Raw genomic sequence first — 27,211 nt, forward strand, 5'->3', positions numbered from 1 at the left:
CAGCCTAAAATACATGTGTAACTAACCAAGAGAGCTGCTGTCGGACTCCCTTGGCAGCTGCTTACCTTTAAAGAAAAGGACCGATAGCTGAATTCCAACTATTCCGATCCTTATCTCCGACACCCAACGTCGGAGAATCAAGTCATAGTTAAAATTTGCAGTCAGGCTTTCAGAAGTGGATTTTATCTGACATGCCCTTTATTTTTGGCCGAATCGGTGCGGACTCTACCAGGAACAGAATAGGAAAAGGATTTACGAGTCAGCAAAATCCATGCCTAGAACGGCCGTCCAAGCTGGCCCTTATGGTGTCTTGTAATTTTCCTGAGTTTGCAGGACCATCTATGTATCTTCGAGGGACCTTCCTGACTGAACCTTTAGGGCGGGTGTGAACAGGGCCATTTAGGTTATCAGCCTTCAGATTTAGTAGCACCTAATGGGCAATACTCCGTGTTTGGAGCTGTAGCTGACCATGACTTGGTAGCTGGTGGACGCTCCTTAAATGTCTATGGCTCGTTACGGCCTCGTGCTACAGTCCTACAATATTTGAAATTTTTTTGGCCGATATAGATGAAATTCAACTGAAATTATGGTGGGCGTGTCCCACTAGATGCCGTATGACCAAGGTATTTTTTTGCAGTATTGTTTTGTATGTTTTTTTATGCCTTTTGATGGCAGCGAGATGAATGACTGAAAAATGAAAGCACATGGAGGAATATACCATTTACTGACGACACTTCAACAACTCCACCCCCCACCCCCAATAACGCCCAAGAATTTCGGTGGTCGATATCAAAGACCCAATGGTCAGGATACTGAAGGGAAAAGCATAGACGGAGACTTTGGTAAGTAACCACACTTTTAAAAAGCAAGATATCATTTTAAACATATCAGTGCATACTTCTTATATGAAAATATACACAATTATATTTCATTGTCAAAAAAAAAAATAAACTAAAATGAAAAAAAAACATTAAAAACAAAAGAAAAAGCGAACCAGCCAAAACACAATATATTAGCTTTTTTTTTTTTGTTTAAATTTTAAACGCTACAATTTTGTTGAGGTTACATCTTTTTGTCATTTTTTTTTTTTTTACTTTTTGGTGTTTTTTGTAAATATTACTTCATGCATTTTACACCTTTTATTAGCCATTTGAGAATAAATATGCTCCTTTTTTTATTAATTTTTTTTTAAATTTTTCTTCACTCTTCTAAAAACTGCAGCATTTAACTTGTAATTGTTTTTTTTTTGTGTCGTGCAAGTTTCTGCCACACCCCTTTTAATAATAAAATGAGGGGGGAAAAAAAAATGAAAAAAAAAAAAATTATAACAAAAATAAAACTGAACAATAAACTACTACTCTACAGAACGCAAATTTACGAATATAAAAAAAAAATATTCACAATGTAACTGTCAACAGCACAAATGAGCACAAGAAATAATATTAAAAATCAGAAACAAATATTTATACAGATAAAAACAGGGTGCGGGGAATATATATAGATATATATATTTTTTTTAAGATTGTCATTTTTTTTCCTTGTCTTGAAAATGTATGTGTTTTTCATTTACATGTGTGAAAAAAAAAACAGAAAAACTAAAAAACGGTTCTCTAAGAACCTAATCAAGTTGCCAAGGGCCCATTCAATTCCTTTTGCGTCCAACTTTATACCATAACAGCCAACAGATTCGAAACGGATTGGAATTGGAAAAAAAAAAATGTGTGTTTTTGGATTTCCAGAGGCTGGATTTAGATTTTTGCTGCTATTTTTCAAAATGATAAAATAATACTTTTTAATAATTTTTAAATTTGCTTTGTATAAATTTAAAAAAAATAATAATCTAAATTTGAAAAAAAAAAAAATTGAAACGGGAACTTAATTGAACATGATTTTTTTTGTACATAGCAAAAAACTACTCTCATTGATGCATTATTAATGCATCAATGACAGTGACCGATAAAAATATGTGGGGTGCGCTATAACTTTTAACTAGCGTTTTACAAAATTTGACCATTTGTTTTTTTTTTTCAGTTGATCTGACAAAAACTTTCAATGCTCAACTGACAAAGATTTATGATCAGCAGGAATAACTTTCAAAATGTTTCAATGTTAATTAACTGTCCATTATTATATATCACTGCCACTGACTCATAAAACAGTGTGTGGGGGTCTTCTAAATTTTAAATAGCGTTAAACCAAAAAAATTTGCCATTTTTTTAATTTAAAAAAAAAAAAAAAACATGACAAAAATTTCCAATGTTTTCAATGCTCAACTGACAAAAAAGGATTCATGTTCACAAGGAATAATTAAAAAAAATTTCAATGGTCTTATGACAAAAATTTTGATTAATTTAGAATTTTAAAAAATTTTTCCAAAAAGTAAAAAAAAATATTCTTAATGGATAAATGAATATCCAATTAAAAAAAAAAACAAATAGAACGAGAGTAAATTATAAAATAGCAGCAAAAATTCTTAGCGGTGAATGGTGATTGGACGGGGCTGCTATGGACAAATCTGGACCCCTAGTAAATATCCTTTAATTTCAAGCCTTCCTCATTGGCTTAGAATATAAAAGATCCGATATGATTTCACTTCTTCGTTATAATGGGGGAAGGGGGTGGATGGGACTTTTCATATATTTCGAGCAGTCACACTGCCTTTAATACCCAGGCCTCCCGTTAGCGCTGATCACATGACTTGACCGCAAATCGGGAATCCCTGCTCCTTGAGAAGTGAAATCATATTCCGAGCTCTTTCCTCCAAAATAAGAAAACCGCGTCTAAAAGAATAAATATATATATGTATATATTATATATATTTTTTGTTTTTGTAAATTTTTGTAAATTTTTTTTTTCTCTCTTCTTTTAAAAAGGCATTGTCTGCAATATGATAGAGCTCCATGGCTTGCGGTGGTGGTGGCAGCAGGGGGAACAGGGGGGGGGGGTGACAGTGCAGTCACAGTTTTAGATATGTCTAAAGTAGCTTCATCTCTGGACGGTTCCGTCTGTATCTCGTCACCCGTTGGGAGACTGAAGAAGAGAACGGGTGGGGGATGGGATGATGATGGTGGTGGCTCTCCATGGTGAGCATCCTAGTAATATGCCGGTGCTTAATTCGAAAAAAAAAAACAAAAACATTAAAGGTCCGTGAAGCAGCTAGGAATTCAATTTCCAGTTCATCAATGGGGGGGCTGCTCTGCCAGGCGGCCATTTTGGACTTAACCGTTTCATGAATGCCGAAAAAAAATAAAATTCAGAGTCTGCAGCTTCCCTTTCCAAGCAACTCGGTAATAGATAGTGAAAGCTGCCCCAGTAGCCAGTAGCCCAACGACAGAGGTCTTCAGATAAGCGGAGCGGGGGTGAGGCGGTGCGCTGCGGTTATTAGTATCGGTGAGGATGGAGGGCAGTGGCGAGATTGACTTTAGCAGCTGTGGTCAACGAGACAAGGTAAGCAGTTGGCTGTGGAGGGCCGGAGTCGTACTCAGCGTAGGTTTGTAGTGCAGCCATGGAGTCCCATGTCCTCTGCAGACATTACCTGAAGCACTGGACTAGGGCAAATACCTACCAAATACTAAAGCTATATCTCAGGCAGTTAACGATAGGTTCCCACCCTACAGCATTAAACCTCACTGGTGACCTGCTCCTTTCTGCCCAACCCCCACCCCCTTCCCAATCGGGACACCTCATCCTACGGCTTGCACCATGTGCGCTGCAAGTGTAAGAACGAGGTGAAGGGGAAATGGCGGAGCAGTTATGTTACCCATGCGTCAAGCCGCATGCGTTTTACGGACGGGCTCTCGCCCTCCGTGTCGCCCGAGGGTCTTAGTAGCCCGAGCGACGAAGTGTAGTCGGCCCTCGCGTCATCTCTGTCGTTGCCTTCGAAGGAGCTTGCGTTGCTGCTGAGGCTGTCGACGGGAGAGCGGCCGGTGGCTTCGTGTCGGGCTTGGTGAGGGTATGACGTCAAGGGAGTGCCCGTATTTCGTTCACGGTTAGGAGATGGGGGTTCCTTCTTGATGCTTATGTTGGGGTTGGTGTTGACTGTCAGTGTGGCGGTATGTGGAAGCTGTCCACTGGATCTGTAGGAAGCAAAGGAAAATATTACAATACTATCGACTAAACCCCAGAGCTTCAGCCAAACCTAGAACAATCCTAACCCAATAAGAGGCGCATGTGTAAAGTGCTCTGTGGTTGTGCCGATCCCTTCGGTAATCCCAATCCAGTCAACCGAGCAACCTTACCAAATGGTGGGCACATCGTTGTATGGTGTCATCTACACTATAGATCCTTACCCCAGAATAGGATCAACATTCTGCGCATACGAGGTCTGGATTGGGATTGAAAGTGAAGGACACTTGCTTGGACTGAATACACCTCCACTGGGCACTTAAAGGGAACCAGAAATTGGTCTAATGAACGATTACCAGTATGTGGTCTAGCAGCTTTACACCTTCCAGATCATGTTTTCGTTCATGGCACAGCAAGGTTCCATCATCCACAAAATCAACTTCAAAGTGAGATGTAAATTGCTCGTAAAAGTCAAGCAGGTGAAGAGTTTAACACGGAAGTCAAGCTCTCCTCATCTCTGAACGCCAGGACCATTGATTACAATCAAGGTGGCGTTCTGGGGAGGAGAGAGCTTAAATTCACTTCTAAAATCTCCGCCCCCTTGACTTTATACAACCAATTTATAATCACTTTAAAGTTGATACCACCACACTAGGTCGTAAACGAAACCTGATCTAGAAGGTATTCAGCTGCCCGACAACATCCTGGTAGTGGTTTATTAGGTCAATTTCTGCTGACAGGTTCCCTTTAAGTAGTGATCTACAATGGCACAGATACTATTAGTGCCAGGTCCTGCAACGTTTGCCCTAGTTTGACTACCTGGCCACGAATGGAAGGATGGAAGAAGATAAACATTTTGTAAGCTAAACATGGCTGCAGCACATCCCGCTCCCGTTCCAAGGGTTTGTAGACTATTAAGCTTCCTTCCGATACCCGTTCGCGGTTGGCCATTTATGGAAAAAGTACTCAGAAATTGCGGGTTCTTTTCGGAAGAAGTGACTCACGTTACGTCTCCATGTGCGAGTGGAGCGAGGGGTGTGAGGATTTAACCCTCTTTATGGATTCAGAAAACTGGCAGAACCAGAAGACAAGTGTGGAGTCATTGCCGCCCCTCCCGATTCGCCCAGTTTCCTCCCTTGTGGAGGAGAGCCAGGCCTTGGCATACAAGACACCAGAGATTTGATACGTCAAGAGGTGACATTTAATAAAAGCCAGTTAAAGTCACCTCTCGGTCTTGGTCCCTACTTCTCAGACTACATTGTGGATTTCTTTCCTCATCCGCCATGATTTCTTATAAAAAGACGAGAGGGGAGACTCCGCATTTCCGAATATATTAACGCCGATGGGTGTGCAGTCATCCGAGATATTAACACTGCAAGGATGACTGCGTCTTTTATAGCAATAGTTGTCCTTCCCCCGCTACTCAGACATCTACCGATCCCACTATCTCTATGCATCCCTGTAATTCCCTGTGCCACACTAGGCTGTAGAGGGGCAGTAGAGAGCAGATACGTACACCAGGTTACTTAATGACACTGGAACCATCTGCTGCGCTTGGTGATGTTGTTGATGCTGCGGTTGCTGCTGCTGTTGCCAGGCGGACACGTTTCCTAACGACAATGCTCCGGGAGAGCTGAACGTGGAGAGTGAAGATAAGTCTGCGCTGGTCAGCTGGTAGTCTGCAAGGAAACAAGAAAAGGTCGGTCAGATTGTGGTCGGCAGGGGGGGGGGGGGGGGAGATAAGAATTTGGAACCAGTAGTAAGATAGGGGTGTGTGTATACCTGCTTCACTCCCCCTGCCACTGCAGTGTTAGACACACCCCTGTCTTCTTATTGGTTGAAGCCGTTTTCCTTCGGTTCCCACTGAAAGTTTAGACACACCCACTGTCTCATTATTGGCTCAAACAGCTTCTGTTCCCCTCCCACTGCAGTCTTAGACACAACGACTGTCTCATTACTAGTTCAAACTGCTTGTTTCCTGTTCCCGCTGCAGGTTTAGACACACCCACTGTCTTACTTTTGGTTCAAACTGTTCAAATCTCTTCTGCTCTTTGAAGCAATAACTGGTGTGTCTGAGGCTGCAGTTGGTGTGTCTGAGGCTGCAGTTGGAGCAGAAGAGAAACAGTTTGAACCAGTAATGAGACTGTGGGTGTGTCTAAATCTGCAGCTGGAACAGTAGAAAAGAAGCTCGAACCAATAATGAAACAGGGGTGTGTCTAAACCTACCTAAGAAGAAAAGGAACTTGAACCAATAATGAGAGTGGGTGTGTCCAAGACTGCAGTGGGAGGGGAAAAGAAGCAGTTTGGACCAATAATTAGACAGTGGGTGTGCCTAATTGCTTCTATTTCCCTCCCACTGCAGCCAAGAAACACCCATTTTCTTATTATTGATTCCAGGACCGGATTATGGAGAGTGCTCCGGGGGCGCGTGCCCTAGGGCCCCCACCAATGTATTCCTAAGGGGGCCCCCCACCAACAGCAACATCACCCAAGTGACTGAGGGAGCATCCTGTCTATTACATAGATTTTAAATGTGTACTGTGTCTCGGTTACATTCAGTGAGGGCCCCACCAACCTTAGCAGCCAGTCAGAAGAGGGAGAGGGAACCAATGAAGGCTGAGTTATGTATAAACACAAGCCCCTTTTCCCAGGTTCAACAGAAAGTAAGCGAATGATGAGCAAAGGGAGAGTCTGGAGGGGGCCTTTAATATTGGATAAAGAATTGTTCTACAGTCACTTAATACTCTTGCCCTCTTCAAGATCTCTGATTGTTGTCAGTGAATAGGACCGCACTTTAATGCTATCTCAGGCCTGTGACATAGTCCTGCTTACACAGCTTAAAACTGTTACAATGTACAAGGGGCAGGTGATTATATGCTGCTGCGTCTATTGTCTTCTCAGCAAGGGAGAGAGTTAAAATTGCAGGGTGGCGCCAGATCTACGGTTGAAGTATCGGTCTCTAAGAGCCACAAGAAATAAAATCTTGGGAAAGCAACTGGAGAAACGGGAGAGTAATTGCGAGCTGCCTCCTAAATGACACGGCCGGAGACATAAACACGTGTAGGCTTTCTCATCCGTGACAGCAAGACACATGTGCTACAGGAAGGTCACACGGGTCACCCTGCTCCCACTGCCACTTACAGGGACTAACCAGCAGAGGGCGCTGTGGTCATCCCTACGAGATTGCATGCAGTCACTGTTTTATTTTTTTTGTTATCAGGCTGATTTTCATTGCTGTCTGATTCCAGGAAAGTTGGGTCTTGCTAGTGGAGGGATAACGTGACTGTGTACAGATGGCACCCTCCCTGCCTCTCCCGGGTGCTTACACGGTCACTCTCGTCTAAAGATGTGATCTTGCATAAATCAAGTCTGTCCGGTTTCAAATACAGGCACGAGAGGTACCACAGTGCGGTCCCAAAATTCATGAAGGAGTTTACACGCCCATAAAGGGGTTGGCCACTACTTGCGTAAAGAGTACCTGAAACTGAGCTGAGAGCTTCACGGATCAGCTCTAACCTTGTGGGAAACCTTTCAGTAAGTGTTTAATTTCACTATAGCACCTCCAGAGGAAAAACTGTGCATTACAGGGACAAGTCCTCCACAGGAAAAAAAAGGTTTTTTTTTGCACCGTGAAAAGAGGATAATAAGGCGGATAAATCAGAATGACACATTCATTGTACGGCGCTCTACGATATGTAGGCGACATATAGAGAAACCAATGACAAACCTGTGTTGTACGCTGTGGACATGGCGGAGAAAGGCAGTCCATGATGTGACAGTAAACTGGGTGTCGCCACTGAAACGACCGGTGTGGTTAAGGAGTGAGCCGCTTGGGAGACTCCGCCTAGCCGCTGTGCGTTCTGTCGAGAAGGGGGGGGAAACAGAACCGAAAATTGATGAAAAAGTATAAGGAACATTCTGATTACCCAGCATACCATGCAGGAGTGGGTTCCCTGATCCATATACACATACATCTAATATATAGAGTGATGAAATTCCTTGACCTCCCGCACACCCCCAGCCAGTTTTTCCCTTTGTGGAGTAAGCCGGAGCTGTGAAGTTTCCTTCCCTCTCACATCCCCCCCCCAGATGATCAGACAATGAGGCTTTCATAGCTCTGCGATCCTCACAAGCCGCGGTCTATGGGACAGGTCACACATCCATGGTGTGAATAAAAAGGCGGCGGGGGAAGGTTATTTCCTCCAGACAAAATCCCAGTGTCCCCCCTCCCTCTTGTACAACACGTGACTACGTGTAATGGAAAAGCTATATGTAATGCTGGTGACACCCCCCCATCACTGGCATGGGAATATTATGGTGTCCATCTCTCCGGACAATAAAGCTTTTACGTATCAGGACCATGGAGGTGTGAGGCACGCAAAACCTCATCAATAACGACCAGGCTACTAGGGGGCGCCAGAGAGCAGACAAAGGACTTACAAGCAGCCATGAGAGCGAAGCAAAGCGAGAACACTCACCATTTCCAGCTGATCCTCCGCCTGGATGCAAAAAGCAGAGAAGTGAAAGAGAGAGGGAGAGAGAAAGAGAGAGAAACGTGGATGGTTAGACAGGAAGGAAACTGATCACGTACCCACAGGAGAAGATGCCCAGAATGACCATGGTAGAAGCAGCAGACATATACTTAAAGGGCAACTCCAACTATTTTCTCTGCATTACTAGCGAAAATTTGGTGCCAACCCCATTTATACACACCTCTTGCCCTTGCAGGGGTCCTAACAATAGCACCATACTGATTTTACACATATACAAAATTGCCCTTTAAATTTAAAGGGGAACTCCATACTCCAACTTTTCTCTATTCTATGACAAAGTAGTTCTGGCCTTCGTTGCCGAAGTATACGAAATGAAAGCTGTGCTGTGATTGGCTACTTTAGTTTGCTTCTAAAGCCTACTCACCAAGTGATGCATTAACCCCTTGCCGCCCTGTGAGGTGATGACGCGCAGGTCTGGTTTGCGGCTGTTGGCTCCGAGCTGATTGTTCTGGGATGGAGGTGGTGGAGATTTGGCTGGGATGACTTTACCCAGGGTATTCCCGTTCGATACCGGTATGAGGCCCGGAGAGGCTCGCGCGCTTATGTAGCCGTTGCCTGCAAGATTGAGAAGAAAAGATAAATAAATGGCTTTATATGGATTTTGAGGTGTGACAGCAGCCACAATATTTATTTAAACCAATCAGGGCTCAGTGTTCACTTCTGACATAAGCTGCTCAGTGATTGGTCGTCTCAAATCTGTCCCAACGAACGCGATATCCTGGGAAGATGGCCGCCTCCTTATATTTATAGTGATTAATAGCGATGTCTTGATTTTTCAATAAACTTTATTTACATAAATTAACATTTTAATGCTGCGTAAATTTATTAAAGGGTTTTTAGTGACAGAGATGAGGTGTCTGCTGCGGCAGGGTCCTCCAGTCCCTCCCTGGCCATACTCCAGTTTCCTGCAGCGGGCAGGAAGAATGCAAGGAATGCTGGGTGACGTCAATGGTGACATTCATAGAACGAGCCAGAATCTGCAACAGCTGACGGGGACCGGAGACCGGGGATCCCGCTGCCTCCCGTACATGGGGGGCACAAACTTTGCTCAACACTCCCTGTACAGGTTTAGTTATGTTTTAGGCCCTAATTTCTAAAACGGATCCCGTTTCTATGGGCAACAATGGAGTTTTTTTCTATTGATTTAATGACGACGGGCACGGAGATATTGAAAGTGAAACATAAACGAGGAACGGGACACCCCCTGCCCCCACCCTAATGCTCAGATAGGGTGACACAATGCTGATATAATCACCGTGGCACATCGATACCAGGCTGCTGCCGCTACAGCCGGATATTTTATGTCATTGTTTTTATTATTTTTCTATCATCTCGACATTCGGTGGAAATTCACATGACATCTGTGAGGGAGGGTGGGGGATCACCTCCGAACTGATGTCCGGGACGATTAAAGGGAGAGAAGACTTGAGCGCCTTAGACAGCACCGTGAAAGTGGCGTGGCATCTCCGACGGTGGCGGTGGGGGTGCAGGGGAGGGGTTTGTCCCGGGTCTGTATCAAATCTAATAACGCTAATGAAATCATATTAATCAAAGCGGCAGCGTAATTAGGTGTAATGGCCGTCTGGTGAGACGGGCTATTTCTGCGTTAACCTTTTCATGTCCAGAGAGAGAATTGTCACTAGCCGCATCAACCTATGGTTAGAGGACTCCAGTATTTACGCAGTGACCTGTGAAGCGGCCATATTGTTTTGATGGCACAAGCCTAGTACATGAAATATACAGTGCCGTGCTGTTCATACCGAGGCATCGCATCAGGTTTTCCACCAGATTGCTGCGTTAATTACGGGTACTGACCTACTAATTACCCACCCATCAGTCACATAATTAGTTATGGCCCCCGGGGGCCCCCAAGGTACTAAAGACTTGATGTTTATCAGTCCAGATGGGGTGACGGTACGAGCTTCCTTCTTAAATTACTCCTCATGGGATTGTGCTATCACAGTGAGACCCCCTCGACAATACCTAATATACCTGCCTAGTGTATGTAATAATGGCGGATGTACTCAGATGAGACATTTTTACCTCATACTGAACTGGCGCGCTATTGGCGAATGCTACAACCTTCCTTATCAGTTTCAGGTTGCGCTGTACTAGAAAAATGTGAAACAGATTTCTATTATCTTTTATTATATTTCGTGTGTCGGGATTTGATCTTTCGAACTTACAGGCCCAAAGCCTGAGGCAGCACTACTGAGAGATTATAGAAGTGTAGAGTTTGGTTGTCGGGAATGCATGACTTCCATAACGACAGTAGTGCAGACTCAGGCTTTGGGCCTGTCATTTCAAGCAATCATATCTCAATATAGGAGTAAGATATTAAAAGACGGTTTTCACATTCTTGGTCTTTTTTTTGCTTTTTATGTATAATTTTTCTGCTATGTCTTCTTTAACGGGATTCGCCACGTCTCAGGAAGAATTATTTACCCTACAAGAACTGGCTGTTATTTAGTTTTATGAGTCAGGGACATAAAAAAAAGGCCCAAGTTTGTTAACAGATCATCAGGAGCACCCAGGTAGGGTCCCGAAACAACATAAAGACAGACATAGCCCTGTCACTGGGATATCCTGTGGGAAAGTGTGAAGAACATGCTGCTCCCAGCATGTACTGCTGTACGGCCAACCACAATGCATAACACAGGGATCAGCGGCGCCACACTCACCTACTGGGCTTGGACACGTTCCGTTAGAATTGTTAAGGTCTCCTCCGAGCATCGCTCCTACAGATACAAAGACAGTGGGTGAGTAAAGTGAAGCACTGACCTATGTGGCATTGGGCCACCCTAGCACCCTGGGATACACATACCTGCACTGGCTGGCCTCTGAGGTAGCACTGGAGATACAGTGTTCCTCTGTAGGGTCGGTGGCTGGGGTGACAAGAGTCTGGGGTCTGTTAACGAGGCCGTCATCAGAGACTGTGTGACCAGAGACCCCCCAGGGTTGCTGAACTGCAGTGCATTCTGATTGGTCACAGGTACAGTAACTGGCATAGCGAAATTCGGCGCAGGAACTGCGGACTGAAGACATAAAACAGAGTTAGAGGGGAACGTAAGAGAACTGATCACCAGAAAGTGGTGTTGTAGCCCCTTGCACGTGTTTCAAAACAGCCATCGGTACCCACACCTACATCAGGTTCATACGACATAAGAAATCATTTACAATACGATGAACCGGTACACGTGGCATCTACTGCACAAGAGATGTTATTTACGCCCCCACACCCCGCATCATCATCATCATCATCACAGCAACTGCAAAAGATTTCATGCGTTATGAGTAGGGGAGGACATCTCAGACATCACACGTTGGATTGTAGGCTGCTATTTTATACTCTGAGGTAAAAATTCAAGATGGCGTGAGCATCCGCTCTACGGTTAAGATGTTAATTATCATAAGGATGGATAGAAAACAGTTAGAAACTTTCAGCTGCCAGAAAGAAAAGCAACACACAATATTAGGAGACAAAAGGTTACGGGTTAATAACAAGGGATGGATAATATGGAGGCCATTTTATCGAAGACCATTATTTCTCTTTAATCTGGTGTATCAAAGCTTAGAAACCTCTGTTATTTAACAGAAGCAAACCCGATAGCTATGGTTGTAAACTATCAAATACTTCAGGCTCCAAGATGCTACAGGCCCAATACTGGATTCTGTAACAAAATGGCCGACTTGTGTGAAGGTAATGGTGGCTAAGACTGCTGTAGATCTGTTCATTTTGTGAGGTAACCAAGGCCAAATAAGCAGAGCCATGCAAGCGTACACCCCATTACTCCTAACCCTACAGCTCCAGGATAAGGGTACATGAAAGCTCCCAGCCTACCCTAAAAGATGGGGGGGAGGGGGTTTGGTTTGATATGTACATGAAACAGCACTTCAGGTTCTTGGTACTATAGTGTGGCTGGCGACTTGTATGCATGAGGTTTCCTATACACTGTTCAATTTGCTCTCAGTGTGACTCTGTGTTATTATTTGATGTCGGCATTGTTGTGTTATGGCCTGAAGGAATCAAGAAAAGCTGGATAACCATCTCTAATGGCGGCCCTATCACATATCACTCTTGATATCGGAATGCTCCTTTACGAGAACTGGTCAAAATATTTTAGGCTTCTGGGTGACCTATGACATATGGTCCTGGTAGGTACATTGTGGCTTAAAATAGGTTTCACTCCATCATCACTGACTTTCCATAGATTTCACCATTTGGTTTACATTCGGCTAGGGTTAGCCACAACACAAAATGGCTTCATGTTATTACCTATGGCCTAGGTCAGTGGTGGCAAACCTATGGCACGGGTGCCAGAGGTGGCACTCAGAGCCCTCTCTATGGGCACCCGTGCCATCACCCCAGTGCAGGGTTCGCCAGACAGGACTCAAGGACTCTTGCAGTCCAAGGCAGCCCAGGACCCTAGAAGGAAGCTACCATGATAACCAAAGCTTGTTCTCCTTCTTTGTACTGTATTGGTGTCCTCAGGTGCCTATACAATTTAAACCTGTGACAGAGCAGGGAGTAATAAGTTACTGCTTAAACTTTGCTAAAAATACGTGGGTTTTGGTTGTAGTTTGGGCACTCGGTGTCTAAAAGGTTTGCCATCACTGGCCTAGATTATCACCTATAGCCATCTACGTGAAGAAGGTTTTGACTCCTGACTGACTAGAAAACCAAACTAGTTGTCAACGTTGGTGCAGCCGCCATGATGGTTAGCGCAAAATCTGAGAACATGCAGTGCTGCCTTGGCCTGTGGCTCCCTCCCCCGCGGTACTCACTGCGAGTCTATAACTCTGCATCATTTTATCAAACTCCTCGTCAATCTTTTTATATTTCTCTTCCGTCTGCGGAGTCAGCGCAAACACCTCGTCCGCGTCTGGGCTCTCGTACTCCCTGTGCTTCTTGTTCAGCGCCTGGTTTTTTTTCAGTCCGGGGTGGGGTTTGGGGGTTTTTTTATCATTTTTTTTCAGATTTTTTTTTTTTTTTTTTCAGGGATGGTGATGGGTACAAATAACAGACAAAAAAAAGGGAAAAAAAGAGAGAAAGAAGAAGAGAGATGAAGAGTGGTTGACAGTGGCCGGGTACTTACACCATAGCGTTTGAATAGAATATCCAAGTCTTCACTGGCTTTGCGATATTTGTCTTCCATTAGAGGGCTCTGGTCAATGGAGTCATCCCCATCGGGTTCAGGGCTGTCACACCCGTTAAAACCTTTCTTTCTTAATGTCTGAAATCACAACCAGGAGAAACTCAGCTCTGAAACTCTTCAAATGGTGGGAAAGGAGGAAGACTAGAAATATGACCCCTTTTCTGAGAGCAAAATTTTGCACGGCCCAATCTAACACAGATCACAATACTACAAATGGGTGAACTGGACAGGTGAGATATATACCTATAAAGGAGCCCTTGAACCTGTACATAATAACCCCCTCAGACAAAAAAAAAAAGTCAGGCAGTTGGGACAAAAGTCAACATTTTCCACCTGTTTCCACAAGCCTCATTGTTGCATTATATACACACACAGTATATATACACAAATTATATATGTATATAATATAATGACTGAGTTAAACTGCACCTATACCTTCAATAGAGGGGGTTTTGTGAAATTGTTGGATGGCCTTTCCACTGAGGGATATTTTGGATACGATCCCCTCTGGGTGGTTACGCTTTACTGCTTCTCCTATACATAAAGCATGAGTCAGGCATGCATCTCCTCCAACACCGGTGACAGACCATAAAAAAAATAATTTCGACCGTCTTGGTGCTGCCTCAGCAGAACGTCCTGGTTGGAACAAGATATATAATTGCTACGAATTTTTACGCCGTTTGCTATATGGGGAAAAAAAATTACCCTGCAGCTGTCGGCTTCTTTTATTCTGTAAATCTGGCTATTTTTACATGTCTCAAAATAAACACTCGACAGTCGGTAGCGATGAGACGCATGTCTAATGCCCGCTGCTTACACTGGTCAACGCTAACGAGTCAATGGACAATTTCGGAAAATTTAGGGTTAGATATGCATGTTTATGAGGTAATAAATGAGCAGGGCCACCTACTGAGTAAGTAGCGAAGAAGATATTTTTAAAAAATGATCAAGCCAGACAGATTTAATAGTAAGGGAAGCCCTAGTGGCCTTGTTTAGCTTTACCTGGAACAAAATAACTGTAGATTGCAAATATAGGTAATATATGAGGTAAAAAAAACAAAACGCGGCCAACTACAAAGTGAGTAACCAAGAAAAAAAGGAAAAGCCTGACAGGAAATAAATAAAAAAACAAACAAAAAAACAAGCAGATACAACATACTAAATAATGAGGAAGCCATATTGGTGGTCTCTAAGTTTCACTAAGCTCTATCCAAATAACCTAGGAAGGGAAAGGTAATATATGAGGTAAAATATTAACACCACCACCTTTTGAGCGAGTAGCCAAGAGCAAGAGCAGGGCCCACATTCCTATTCTTTCCATATGATCATGATTTTACTCTGTATGGTCTTATTTTATTTGTATATGTCCCACATGCTCTGTAAAGCGTACAGAATATGATGGAGCTATTATGAAAAAGAAAAATCGTGACAAGAAATAAATTTTTAAAAAAACAACAAGAAGATCTGACATACTGAATAGTAGAGGAAGCCATATTGGCGTTGCTAAGCTTTACCTGGAACCCTAAATAACTTTAGGTGGAAAATATATGCAAAATATGAGGTAAAAAAAAATGAACACTGCCACCTACAGAATGAATAGCAAAGGAAAAAGAAAAATCCTGACAAGAAATAAATTAAAAAGACATAAAAGAATAGCAGGGGTAGCTGTATTGGCGTTGCCTATTTGGAACCCAAACAACGGTAATTTATGAGGCAAAAAATTTACACTGACAACTACTGAGCGAGTAGCCATGAAAAAAAGATAAGCTGGCAAGAAATTAAGTGTAAAAACAAGCATGTATGGCATATTCAATAGTGTGGGAAGCCATATTGGCTGTCTCTAAGCTTTATTAGGAACCCAAAAAACGTTAGAAGGGAAATTTCGATAATATATGAAGTAAAAAATTAACACTGACACCTACTGAGCGAGTAGCCAAGAAAAAAAAGATAAGTTGACAAGAAATTAAGTGTAAAAACAAGCGGATACGACATATTGAATAGTGAGGGAAGCCATATTGGTTGTCTCTAAGCTGTACCAGGAACCCAAAAAAACTTTAGAAAGGAAATATATGAAGTAAAAAATTAACACTACCACCTACTGAGCGAGTAGCAAGGAAAAGAAAACATTATTCTGACACGTATATGTAAAACTGAGCAGATTTGATATATTGTAGGGTCCGAAGACCATACAGAACATGGGTATGAAGTGGGGTAATACTGGCAGCTACTGAGCAGATATCCAAAGCTTCAACACTGTAATGTCACCCAGCTTTTCTTAGATCGGAAACCAATTTTAGGGAGTTATTCTCCCTTGGGCGACGTCGCCATCTCTCTGTGTCCTTATAGGAAGATGCTGCGGCACCGCTCTCCCCTCCTGGCATGTAGGGGGCTCTACAGGATAAGAATTTATAGGGCGCTCTGGCAATGCCAACGTTAAATGGCAGTCATGGAATCTCTTAAAATCGTCTAATGGTTTCCTGATGCTTGTGACCCAGCATTTAAGTAGAGTGCAAATGGCGATTAAATGCATTTAGGATTTTATGAGCGGGTGCTCGGCTCGCCTCATGTGCACTTAGGATACCAAGATCCTGCCTTTCTGTGTCTGGGCATCTGGGCAGGATGTACTCAGGCTCAAAGTGAAAAGTTTCTGGCGGACACATCAAAACATTTTTTTCTTGCTGCGCTCTATGCCCAATATTCCCTGTGAATATCAAGAATAAAGGGGGATGTTAATGTTGTTAAAACAACGGTCTCCACCCAGCTTTCCCAGGTGCCTAAACGGCCATGCAGTGGTATATCTATAGTGGAGACATAATGGCAGCCATTTTGGATGTGTCACAGCTTTCGAACCGTTTTTACTTGAGGAAGCACTTTATGGCGCTGACCTCTACTGCAGATAAGGACTTAAAGGGGCAGCAGGGATCCCGACACCAGCTATATATAGCGTCCAAACAATCGGAACAGCTGAGATTCACAACAGACTGCAAAGTGCACATATTTTCTCATTTCAGCCGCATAAGCGCACAGCAAGCACGTCGGCCATATGGGCCTGGGACATCTGCTGAAGGCATAAGAACAGCACTAAGGAAGTCTCTCAGGTGACAAGCCGCCATGTGCTCGGCCGGCAGCCCCGCGTGCACTCGCTCACTTCTAAACTACTTAGGACTGAGACTTCCAAGCAGGTTCAAGCAAACACCAAACCACAGAGAGGAGAGGAAATCCTAAAAGTTAAATGATGTTAAAATGTATGTTCAACTCCAAGCACTATTTTACATATAGGAAGCAGAGTAACCCTGCACATGTATTACTTGTAAGCTGCACTCACTATTCTGCTGCTGGTGCAGTCACTGTGTACATACATGACATTACTTATCCTGTACTGATCCTGAGTTACATCCTGTATTATACCCCAGAGCTGCACTCACTATTCTGCTGCTGGTGCAGTCACTGTGTACATACATGACATTACTTATCCTGTACTGATCCTGAGTTACATCCTGTATTATACTCCAGAGCTGCACTCACTATTCTGCTGCTGGTGCAGTCACTGTGTACATACATGACATTACTTATCCTGTACTGATCCTGAGTTACATCCTGTATTATACTCCAGAGCTGCACTCACTATTCTGCTGCTGGTGCAGTCACTGTGTACATACATGACATTACTTATCCTGTACTGATCCTGAGTTACATCCTGTATTATACTCCAGAGCTGCAGTCACTATTCTGCTGCTGGTGCAGTCACTGTGTACATACATGACATTACTTATCCTGTACTGATCCTGAGTTACATCATGTATTATACCCCACAGCTGCACTCACTATTCTGCTGCTGGTGCAGTCACTGTGTACATACATGACATTACTTATCCTGTACTGATCCTGAGTTACATCATGTATTATACCCCACAGCTGCACTCACTATTCTGCTTCTGGTGCAGTCACTGTGTACATACATGACATTACTTATCCTGTACTGATCCTGAGTTACATCCTGTATTATACCCCAGAGCTGCACTCACTATTCTGCTGCTGCAGCAGTCACTGTGTACATACATGACATTACTTATCCTGTACTGATCCTGAGTTACATCCTGTATTATACCCCAGAGCTGCACTCACTATTCTGCTGGTGCAGTCACTGTGTACATACATGACATTACTTATCCTGCACTGATCCTGAGTTACATCCTGTATTATACTCCAGAGCTGCACTCACTATTCTGCTGCTGCTGCAGTCACTGTGTACATACATGACATTACTTATCCTGTACTGATCCTGAGTTACATCCTGTATTATACCACAGAGCTACACTCACTATTCTGCTGCTGGTGCAGTCACTGTGCACATACATGACATTACTTATCCTGTACTGATCCTGAGTTACATTCTGTATTATACCCAAGAGCTGCGCTCACTATTCTGCTGCTGCTGCAGTCACTGTGTACATACATGACATTACTTATCCTGTACTGATCCTGAGTTAAATCCTGTATTATACCCCAGAGCTGCACTCACTATTCTGCTGCTGGTGCAGTCACTGTGTACATACATGACATTACTTATCCTGTACTGATCCTGAGTTACATCCTGTATTATACTCCAGAGCTGCACTCACTATTCTGCTGCTGGTGCAGTCACTGTGTACATACATGACATTACTTATCCTGTACTGATCCTGAGTTACATCCTGTATTATACTCCAGAGCTGCACTCACTATTCTGCTGCTGCTGCAGTCACTGTGTACATACATGACATTACTTATCCTGTACTGATCCTGAGTTACATCGTGTATTATACCCCAGAGCTGCACTCACTATTCTGCTGCTGGTGCAGTCACTGTGTACATACATGACATTACTTATCCTGTACTGATCCTGAGTTACATTCTGTATTATACCCAAGAGCTGCGCTCACTATTCTGCTGCTGCTGCAGTCACTGTGTACATACATGACATTACTTATCCTGTACTGATCCTGAGTTAAATCCTGTATTATACCCCAGAGCTGCACTCACTATTCTGCTGCTGGTGCAGTCACTGTGTACATACATGACATTACTTATCCTGTACTGATCCTGAGTTACATCCTGTATTATACTCCAGAGCTGCACTCACTATTCTGCTGCTGGTGCAGTCACTGTGTACATACATGACATTACTTATCCTGTACTGATCCTGAGTTACATCCTGTATTATACTCCAGAGCTGCACTCACTATTCTGCTGCTGGTGCAGTCACTGTGTACATACATGACATTACTTATCCTGTACTGATCCTGAGTTACATCCTGTATTATACCCCAGAGCTGCACTCACTATTCTGCTGCTGGTGCAGTCACTGTGTACATACATGACATTACTTATCCTGTACTGATCCTGAGTTACATCCTGTATTATACGCCAGAGCTGCACTCACTATTCTGCTGCTGGTACAGTCACTGTGTACATACATGACATTACTTATCCTGTACTGATCCTGAGTTACATCCTGTATTATACCCCAGAGCTGCACTCACTATTCTGCTGCTGGTACAGTCACTGTGTACATACATGACATTACTTATCCTGTACTGATCCTGAGTTACATCCTGTATTATACTCCAGAGCTGCACTCACTATTCTGCTGCTGGTGCAGTCACTGTGTACATACATGACATTACTTATCCTGTACTGATCCTGAGTTACATCCTGTATTATACGCCAGAGCTGCACTCACTATTCTGCTGCTGGTACAGTCACTGTGTACATACATGACATTACTTATCCTGTACTGATCCTGAGTTACATCCTGTATTATACGCCAGAGCTGCACTCACTATTCTGCTACTGGTGCAGTCACTGTGTACATACATGACATTACTTATCCTGTACTGATCCTGAGTTACATCCTGTATTATACTCCAGAGCTGCACTCACTATTCTGCTGCTGGTGCAGTCACTGTGTACATACATGACATTACTTATACTGTACTGATCCTGAGTTACATCCTGTATTATACTCCAGAGCTGCACTCACTATTCTGCTGCTGGTGCAGTCACTGTGTACATACATGACATTACTTATCCTGTACTGATCCTGAGTTACATCCTGTATTACTTATTATTATCATCACTATAGGACTACAGGTCCCATGAGTTAGATCCAGGTGTAGTAGTAATATTAGGCCTCACTGAACAAATCCTATAATTTTTTCCAGATTTATAGCCATAATTTCATTTTTATCATAAGAATCCAAAAATATCTCCCTGACCAATGGCCGCAGCGGGTGGATGGTTTGAAATTATTGGCCGTGTGACAGAATAGTGCTGACAAGTGAGAGATTATCAGCTGCAGTGATAAATGTATTTCTTATAAAATTCTGAGTGCAGTTTGGAGTTAAAGAATCAGGGGGTGGAGTGGGGTGGCGGCGCCGGTTAACCGCAAATTTTATTAATGCTATTTAGTTACGTTATAACTGGCCTGAAAAACCACAGGCTGCTCAGCAAAGCTACGAGGAGGGAAAGCACTGCGTGTTCACTCTGGTGCTTAGTACAACAGGGGGTTGGGGACCTGATGTCTAAAACAGAGGCAAAAAAAATGTTGCGCTATTTGTCACGTAGATTCATATTTTTACACTATTTATGATGTCTTCTATAATTTTTTGTGTGTGGGAGGGATCCCGAACTCTTCTTTGGGTTGGGTTTATCTTGGAAGCAAAAGATGAGAGGGAAAGGGATCAACTTGTCCAGGTTACAAAAATTTAGCCAATTCAGGTACCCTAATAATGCTAAATTGGTGGAAGCCGATAGGCCGAAATAAATTAGCTCCTCCCATGAGGTCTGGACTTCCTGCCTAACAGGAAGGGACTCCAGGCTCAAGCTTAGACCACATGACCCATTAGTTTAGTTGTATAAAACTTGACAAAAAAAACATTTCCCCTTAAAGAAAATCTTCTCTAAAAAAAATCAAGGCTAAAGTCTGGAAGCTCAGCTCCACTGAAAAGATTTCGGCTGTGATTAGATGGGGGGCACCGCTTGTGGAGAAGAGCAGCCCAAGACAGACTAGGTCAGAAAGTGGAGGCAGCCATTGCGACAAGATGTGTCCAGCTCTGATAAATTACACAACAGAACAGATTATCTAAAGGATAGGCTAATCTACATCTTCTCGAAATGTTGGATGGACCATTAGATCCTCCAGATGTGTCTAGGGCCCAGACTCTGCTCTTAGTGCTGTGATTTCAGCAGGCCGACTACATGCGGCGCTGATAAACGCGTCTCCTCATGAAAAAGAAATGAAGATAAGATGATTCTGGCAGGGTACAGCTGGAATTAACCCCACTGCTGCCAAACTTTGTTCAAAGATACCTCCTGGCAATCGCAGGGTCTGAGCCAAAGGGGGGGAGGAGGCACTGTGCAGATAAAGTGACACAAGAAAGGTCAGACCATGACATTCAAAACTCTCTCCATCACCTTGGAGGCTTCAGAGAGTGAAAAAATGAAGCTTTGAATCTCCAGAATCACCTAAAACCATCGGCGATCGCCTTTTTACGGGGATCGGTTCTTGTATTTCGAAACTTAAAATTCTCTAGCTCACTAAGTTTATCAAAGACGACACAAGACCATATACCTCAACAAACAGCCATAACTCCTGAAACCATGGATCCTTCAGCTTGGCCTCGAGCTACTCCATTTCTCACAGTTGGTGGTCCTCTCTCAATGTCAAACCCCTGCCGAGGAAAATCACTGAACTATAGTACCATACCAATCGCAGGAGACATCATACTAAAAATTCCCTAAAGAATTTCCACGAGACATGTAGATGAAGATTTTAGGCCAAGTTTTCAGCTCATAACGAGGCCTTCTTTAGAATCATGACACACTGAAGATATCTCTACCATCATTGAAAAGATTGATGTCAACCAGTCACTTGGGGTTCTACAGTTTTGGGTTTTTCAAAAATTCCCATGAAGCAGGAGGTCTGTAAGATCATGATTTGAAGACATAATGTTTTCTATTTCGGACCTTTATTGCCCAACGTCAAAAACAACGCAATACAGTAATGATTATAGAACATGTCTAGAGCAAGCAGGGCCACAAGTTCTACAAATTCATACGACAAGGATCTGTACATCAAGATTTTAGGTCAAGTTTTTAAGTTCATAACTCAAGAAAACATGGCCTTTCTCGACAGACAAACCACAGTACTGACGGGACCATAGAAGAAATCAATGCTACTAAGCCACTTATGGTTTTACCAATTTGGGTTTTTGACAGTAGAACTTCAGAAGGTGCATGGAAATTCCATGGGTCATAGGATCGGTTGATCAAGATTTTAGACCAAGTTTTCACCTATTTACCAAACAAAGCTAGACCTTCATCGACAGCTTTTCAAAACGTGTCATCCAAAGATTAAGCCAAGTTCAGATTTCATCTACTCTACTGACACATCAACCCTCGAATTCCAGCGAGAAGATACATTAGGAGGAAGGGCTCAGTTTTATACTAATTTCTAATCACCTTATTAGGATCAAAACTTGGACTCTACAATAGACTTGATACCAGGAGCAGAGGTTGTGGGTAATATACCTCCGTTACTCCACCACAAAAATCCCCGACGCCTCTTGCTGCTCCCTTCACCAACACTCCCACACCCCTCTGGTTCACACTTGCTCATACAGACACCTGCATGTCTTCATCGTCGGTCTGACTTTTTAAAACGGGAACTCTTCAGAAATGTGCCCGAGGAAGAGCAGGATGGTGCTAATTAAACAGCGGCACCCTCATAACCGAGAATCTCACCTCAGTCCCATATAACACTCAATTAACCCGTTAAGGACAGGTGCGTCGAGCCGGGAATGAAACCCCACCCCTTAATGGTGAAAGAGACTCAAACATGCAAGAAGAGGCGGCCATTTTGAAAATGTAGTGTATAGCCTTCGAGATAAAAACTGTAGATGATAGTTCTACTACCTAGGGATTTTCAAAGTCTACATCCATCACACATTATACAACTAGTTCTCCAAATCTTCCCAGCCCACCTGGGTGATACTGTGGGCCTTCCTACATTGACTGGGGAGCCTTCCAATAATCCAAGCAAGGACTTGCCCCATACCAATATATGAAATCTCTGAGGAGTGCTGCTATTTTTCCATAAACAGGCGCAGCTAGTAAACAATATTCCGCCCACAGCTCAGACTAATAGAGCTAAAATGTTATGTTTGATCATTTTGGGGCCTTCTGAGAGTTTCGGCGTTAGTATTATTTAAATATGAGTTGGAGTCCGCCCTCCTCAAGTAATAAGCGCCTGCTCCCTTTAATCTTGCAGCGGGGAAGTGAAGGCTGCCATATGTATATAATGAGACATTGAAAATGCAGTGAGTAAGAAGAATTGTAGGAGGCAATTACTGCTGAGGGAGCGGAGCAAAGGGCTGCTTTATATGTTGGTGTCGACTGTGGAAAGGGATGGTGGGGGGGTGATGATTGCACACACACACACGATCCCACTGATTCACTGCCAGATGCCGGGACTGCAAGGGTGAATACAGATCCACCCACTAAACAACCACCTTCTAGAAGTTTAGAGCATAGGCTTAACCCTGTGATTACAGCATCCAAAATCAAGCTAGAACTGTCTCTGCCTGGAAGAAAGAATCCATAGAGGAGTTCAACTTCTATCTGCAAGCACTTCCAGCTAAATTTATGCCTAAATCTTCTTTACTGCCGCCATGTACAAGAACAAAACTACTATAATACTGCCCCCATGTACAAGAACAAAACTACTATAATACTGCCCCCTATGTACAGGAATATAACTACTATAATACTGCCCCCTATGTACAAGAATATAACTACTATAATACTGCCCCCTATGTACAAGAATATAACTACTATAATACTGCCCCCTATGTACAGGAATATAACTACTATAATACTGCCCCCTATGTACAAGAATATAACTACCATAATACTGCCCCTATGTACAAGAATATAACTACTATAATACTGCCCCTATGTACAGGAATATAACTACTATAATACTGCCCCCTATGTACAGGAATATAACTACTATAATACTGCCCCTATGTACAAGAATATAACTACTATAATACTGCCCCCTATGTACAGGAATATAACTACTATAATACTGCCCTCTATGTACAAGAATATAACTACTATTATACTGCCCCTATGTACAAGAATATAACTACTATAATACTGCCCCCTATGTACAAGAATATAACTACTATTATACTGCCCCTATGTACAGGAATATAACTACTATAATACTGCCCCCTATGCACTAGAATATAACTACTATTATACTGCCCCTATGTACAAGAATATAACTACTATAATACTGCCCTCTATGTACAAGAATATAACTACTATTATACTGCCCCTATGCACAAGAATATAACTACTATAATACTGCCCCCTATGTACAAGAATATAACTACTATTATACTGCCCCTATGTACAGGAATATAACTACTATAATACTGCTCCTCTATGTACAAGAATATAACTACTATAATACTGTCCCCTATGTACAAGAATATAACTACTATAATACTGCCCCCTATGTACAGGAATATAACTACTATAATACTGCCCCCTATGTACAAGACTACAACTACTATAATACTGCCCCTTATGTACAACAATATAACTACTATAATACTGTCCTCTATGTACAAGAATATAACTACTATAATACTGCCCCCTATGTACAAGAATATAACTACTATAATACTGCCCCCTATGTACAACAATATAACTACTATAATACTGCCCCCTATGTACAACAATATAACTACTATAATACTGCCCCCTATAGAAATGCATAGTTCAGGAATGCTCCCATGTCTTATTTCTCTCCGTTCTTCCCTAGAAGTCCCATCTGATATCATCTATTCCAGTGAGTCAGACAATTTGAGGTCTTTATGCAAAGTTTTGGCCTCTCTGAGCTCTGGAGATGGAAATATATTTCTGGAACACAGTACGGTAGTTACAAGGGCAAAGCCTCTTGTGTCTTTCTTTTTGCATTGCGACGTCACACTGATCACTTCCAGCTCTTTGAAAACACAAGATTTTTATTACCTGAGACAGTAGTCATTTGTGTCACTCAGACCTTACAGATAAAGTTTATTGAAGAACCGAGACAGGAAGTGTTAACATTCATGTAAACCACACACTTGAGCGGTCTTTGTTGTCCGTAGTGACCAATCATCATGTAGCAGAGATTTTAAAAATGATATCTGCAGTTTGATTGGTTGCTCCGGAGGGGGATGCCTAATAGCACTGGATATCCAGTATCCATGACATCACTCCCTCCATTTTCGCTTCACCACACACTAAGGACTGTACATCCATCAAGAGAGATCCTGTGACTTCTGCCACCAACACCGAAGCCTTAAGTCACACAAGAAAACAGCTGAGCTCCTTGAGATGTGATCCCTCCCGAGGAATCGATCCCTAACCCATGTCGGGTGTCACAGAGTCAGCAGGGGGTCTGCTATATACCATGTTGTCCCGTTAAGCTGAATTAATTTTTTATTTTTACTAGGGGCCTTCCCTCTCCTTTAATCATTTTCAAAAATTGCTCATTTTATAAATAAAGTTGTATAACTTTGAAAGAAAAATTATGGCAACAGGGTAAACAGTAGCTATGGTTACGGCCAGGGACATGCTGACATTTCTAATAATTACCCTTGGTTCTTTCAAAGATGGGGGACCAAGGGAACCTTCAAAGATGGAGTGTAAATACGGACCACCATATTGGCTCAGTGTGACCTGACAAGATTTAGGAACTTCGTTCTAGTACTGAATCTTAATAAAAGTTCACAAAATATCCAAAAATTATGTGGTCATAGTAAATGTACAAAATGGCGGCACTTGTACCCAGAATTTGTAATTCCAGAAAAATTTGTTATGGCTGCACATTTTCTGTCACAGATACCAAAATGGCCGCCGGAGCCCTGTGGTGAAAAGTATTTACAGCTGAAAAAATATGGGTGTCTAATGAAAGATTCCTGAAAATTTCGATAGAAATGAAAACACCTCAGGGATACCCCTCACCCACCCCCACATGGTAATTTCCCATCTTGCTATATAAGGCAAGACGACATCGAGCTTCCTTGTAATCGCCCGGTTATCAGGCAGATAAGGCCGGGACCTTCCTTATCATTACAATAGCAGCTAAAGCTCTTAAACGCCTCGCAGGCGATAGCCCCAGGGGGGGCAGAGGTGTCGTCCTATCAGCTCTAAAAGGCTGCCCTGATAACATACAAAATGGCCGCTATCGGCGTTAATGGACCGGCTCGGCCTAGTCTGGATTCAGGATTGTTCATGGTCTTTTCCAAGTTACCTCAGAGAAAGTATCGTCACCACAAGCTGACGCCATAGAACAAAGGCCGAACGGCCATAAAGTGATCTAGCCTGGAAATTATTAACCTCTTCCAGTGCCACCAACTTTCCCTGTAAATTCCCACATGATGTCAATGAGGTAAAAGGTCCCGTTCAGGTGTAGGTTTCCTTTTCAGTACAAATGTTTGGTTGATGCAGTATTATTGAATAACATGACCTGTGTAACCACTTTAGAAACAACTCCTAGAGCCCATTTATACAAAGGCAGATTCTCACTATTCCCCCTTTTTTTCTTGACGGCTCAGATGCTCACCTCTATAATGTCTGCATTAGTCCGACTCTCGTGGGGCTCGTTGTACTCTGTGTATTTCAGTAACACTTTGTCCATGTCGGTGCTGGCGTACTGAAACAGTTTGTTGGTGTGGTTGAAGATGATGAGAGCAATCTCACAGTCACACAGGACGCTGAGCTCATAGGCCTTCTTCATCAGGCCGAACTTACGCTTTGTGAACGTCACCTGCGGAAGAAGATGAGATGTTAGTAATGTCACAGGCTATGCCATACCACCGTGTATAATACTGCCCCCTATGTACAGGAATATAACTACTATAATACTGCCCCCTATGTACAAGAATATAACTACTATAATACTGCCCCCTATGTACAAGAATATAACTACTATAATACTGCCCCCTATGTACAGGAATATAACTACTATAATACTGCCCCCCTATGTACAGGAATATAACTACTATAATACTACCCCCCATGTACAAGAATATAACTACTATAATACTGCCCCCTATGTACAGGAATATAACTACTATAATACTGCCCCCTATGTACAGGAATATAACTACTATAATACTGCCCCCTATGTACAGGAATATAACTACTATAATACTGCCTCCTATGTACAGGAATATAACTACTATAATACTGCCTCCTATGTACAAGAATATAACTACTATAATACTGCCCCCTATGTACAGGAATATAACCACTATAATACTGCCCCCTATGTACAGGAATATAACTACTATAATACTGCCCCCTATGTACAGGAATATAACTACTATAATACTG

The 27,211-nt window shown here is 42.8% G+C and overlaps 1 protein-coding gene across 8 annotated transcripts in view; it reads right to left on the reverse strand.

Moving 5' to 3' along the window:
- Positions 1–1,051: 1,051 nt before the first annotated feature.
- The window catches only part of MEF2D (myocyte enhancer factor 2D), a 121,636-nt gene continuing 95,476 nt past the window's right edge, over positions 1,052–27,211 (reverse strand). For 6 of the 8 annotated variants that reach the window (XM_072114918.1, XM_072114914.1, XM_072114916.1 and 3 more), the window contains 9 exons: positions 26,439–26,642; positions 13,715–13,852; positions 11,443–11,653; positions 11,300–11,356; positions 8,983–9,173; positions 8,544–8,564; positions 7,793–7,925; positions 5,582–5,744; positions 1,052–4,076 (listed from right to left, as the gene is read on the reverse strand). In XM_072114918.1, coding sequence (XP_071971019.1) covers positions 3,752–4,076; positions 5,582–5,744; positions 7,793–7,925; positions 8,544–8,564; positions 8,983–9,173; positions 11,300–11,356; positions 11,443–11,653; positions 13,715–13,852; positions 26,439–26,642 — 1,443 coding nt within the window. In that variant the 3' untranslated portion in view covers positions 1,052–3,751. Of the gene's footprint in view, positions 4,077–5,581; positions 5,745–7,792; positions 7,926–8,543; positions 8,565–8,982; positions 9,174–11,299; positions 11,357–11,442; positions 11,654–13,403; positions 13,539–13,714; positions 13,853–26,438; positions 26,643–27,211 lie in introns of all 8 variants that reach the window. The other 2 variants (XM_072114921.1, XM_072114922.1) reach the window with 2 other exon arrangements.

The sequence above is a fragment of the Engystomops pustulosus genome, chromosome 7, assembly GCF_040894005.1.
Source record: "Engystomops pustulosus chromosome 7, aEngPut4.maternal, whole genome shotgun sequence".
NCBI lineage: Eukaryota > Metazoa > Chordata > Amphibia > Anura > Leptodactylidae > Engystomops > Engystomops pustulosus.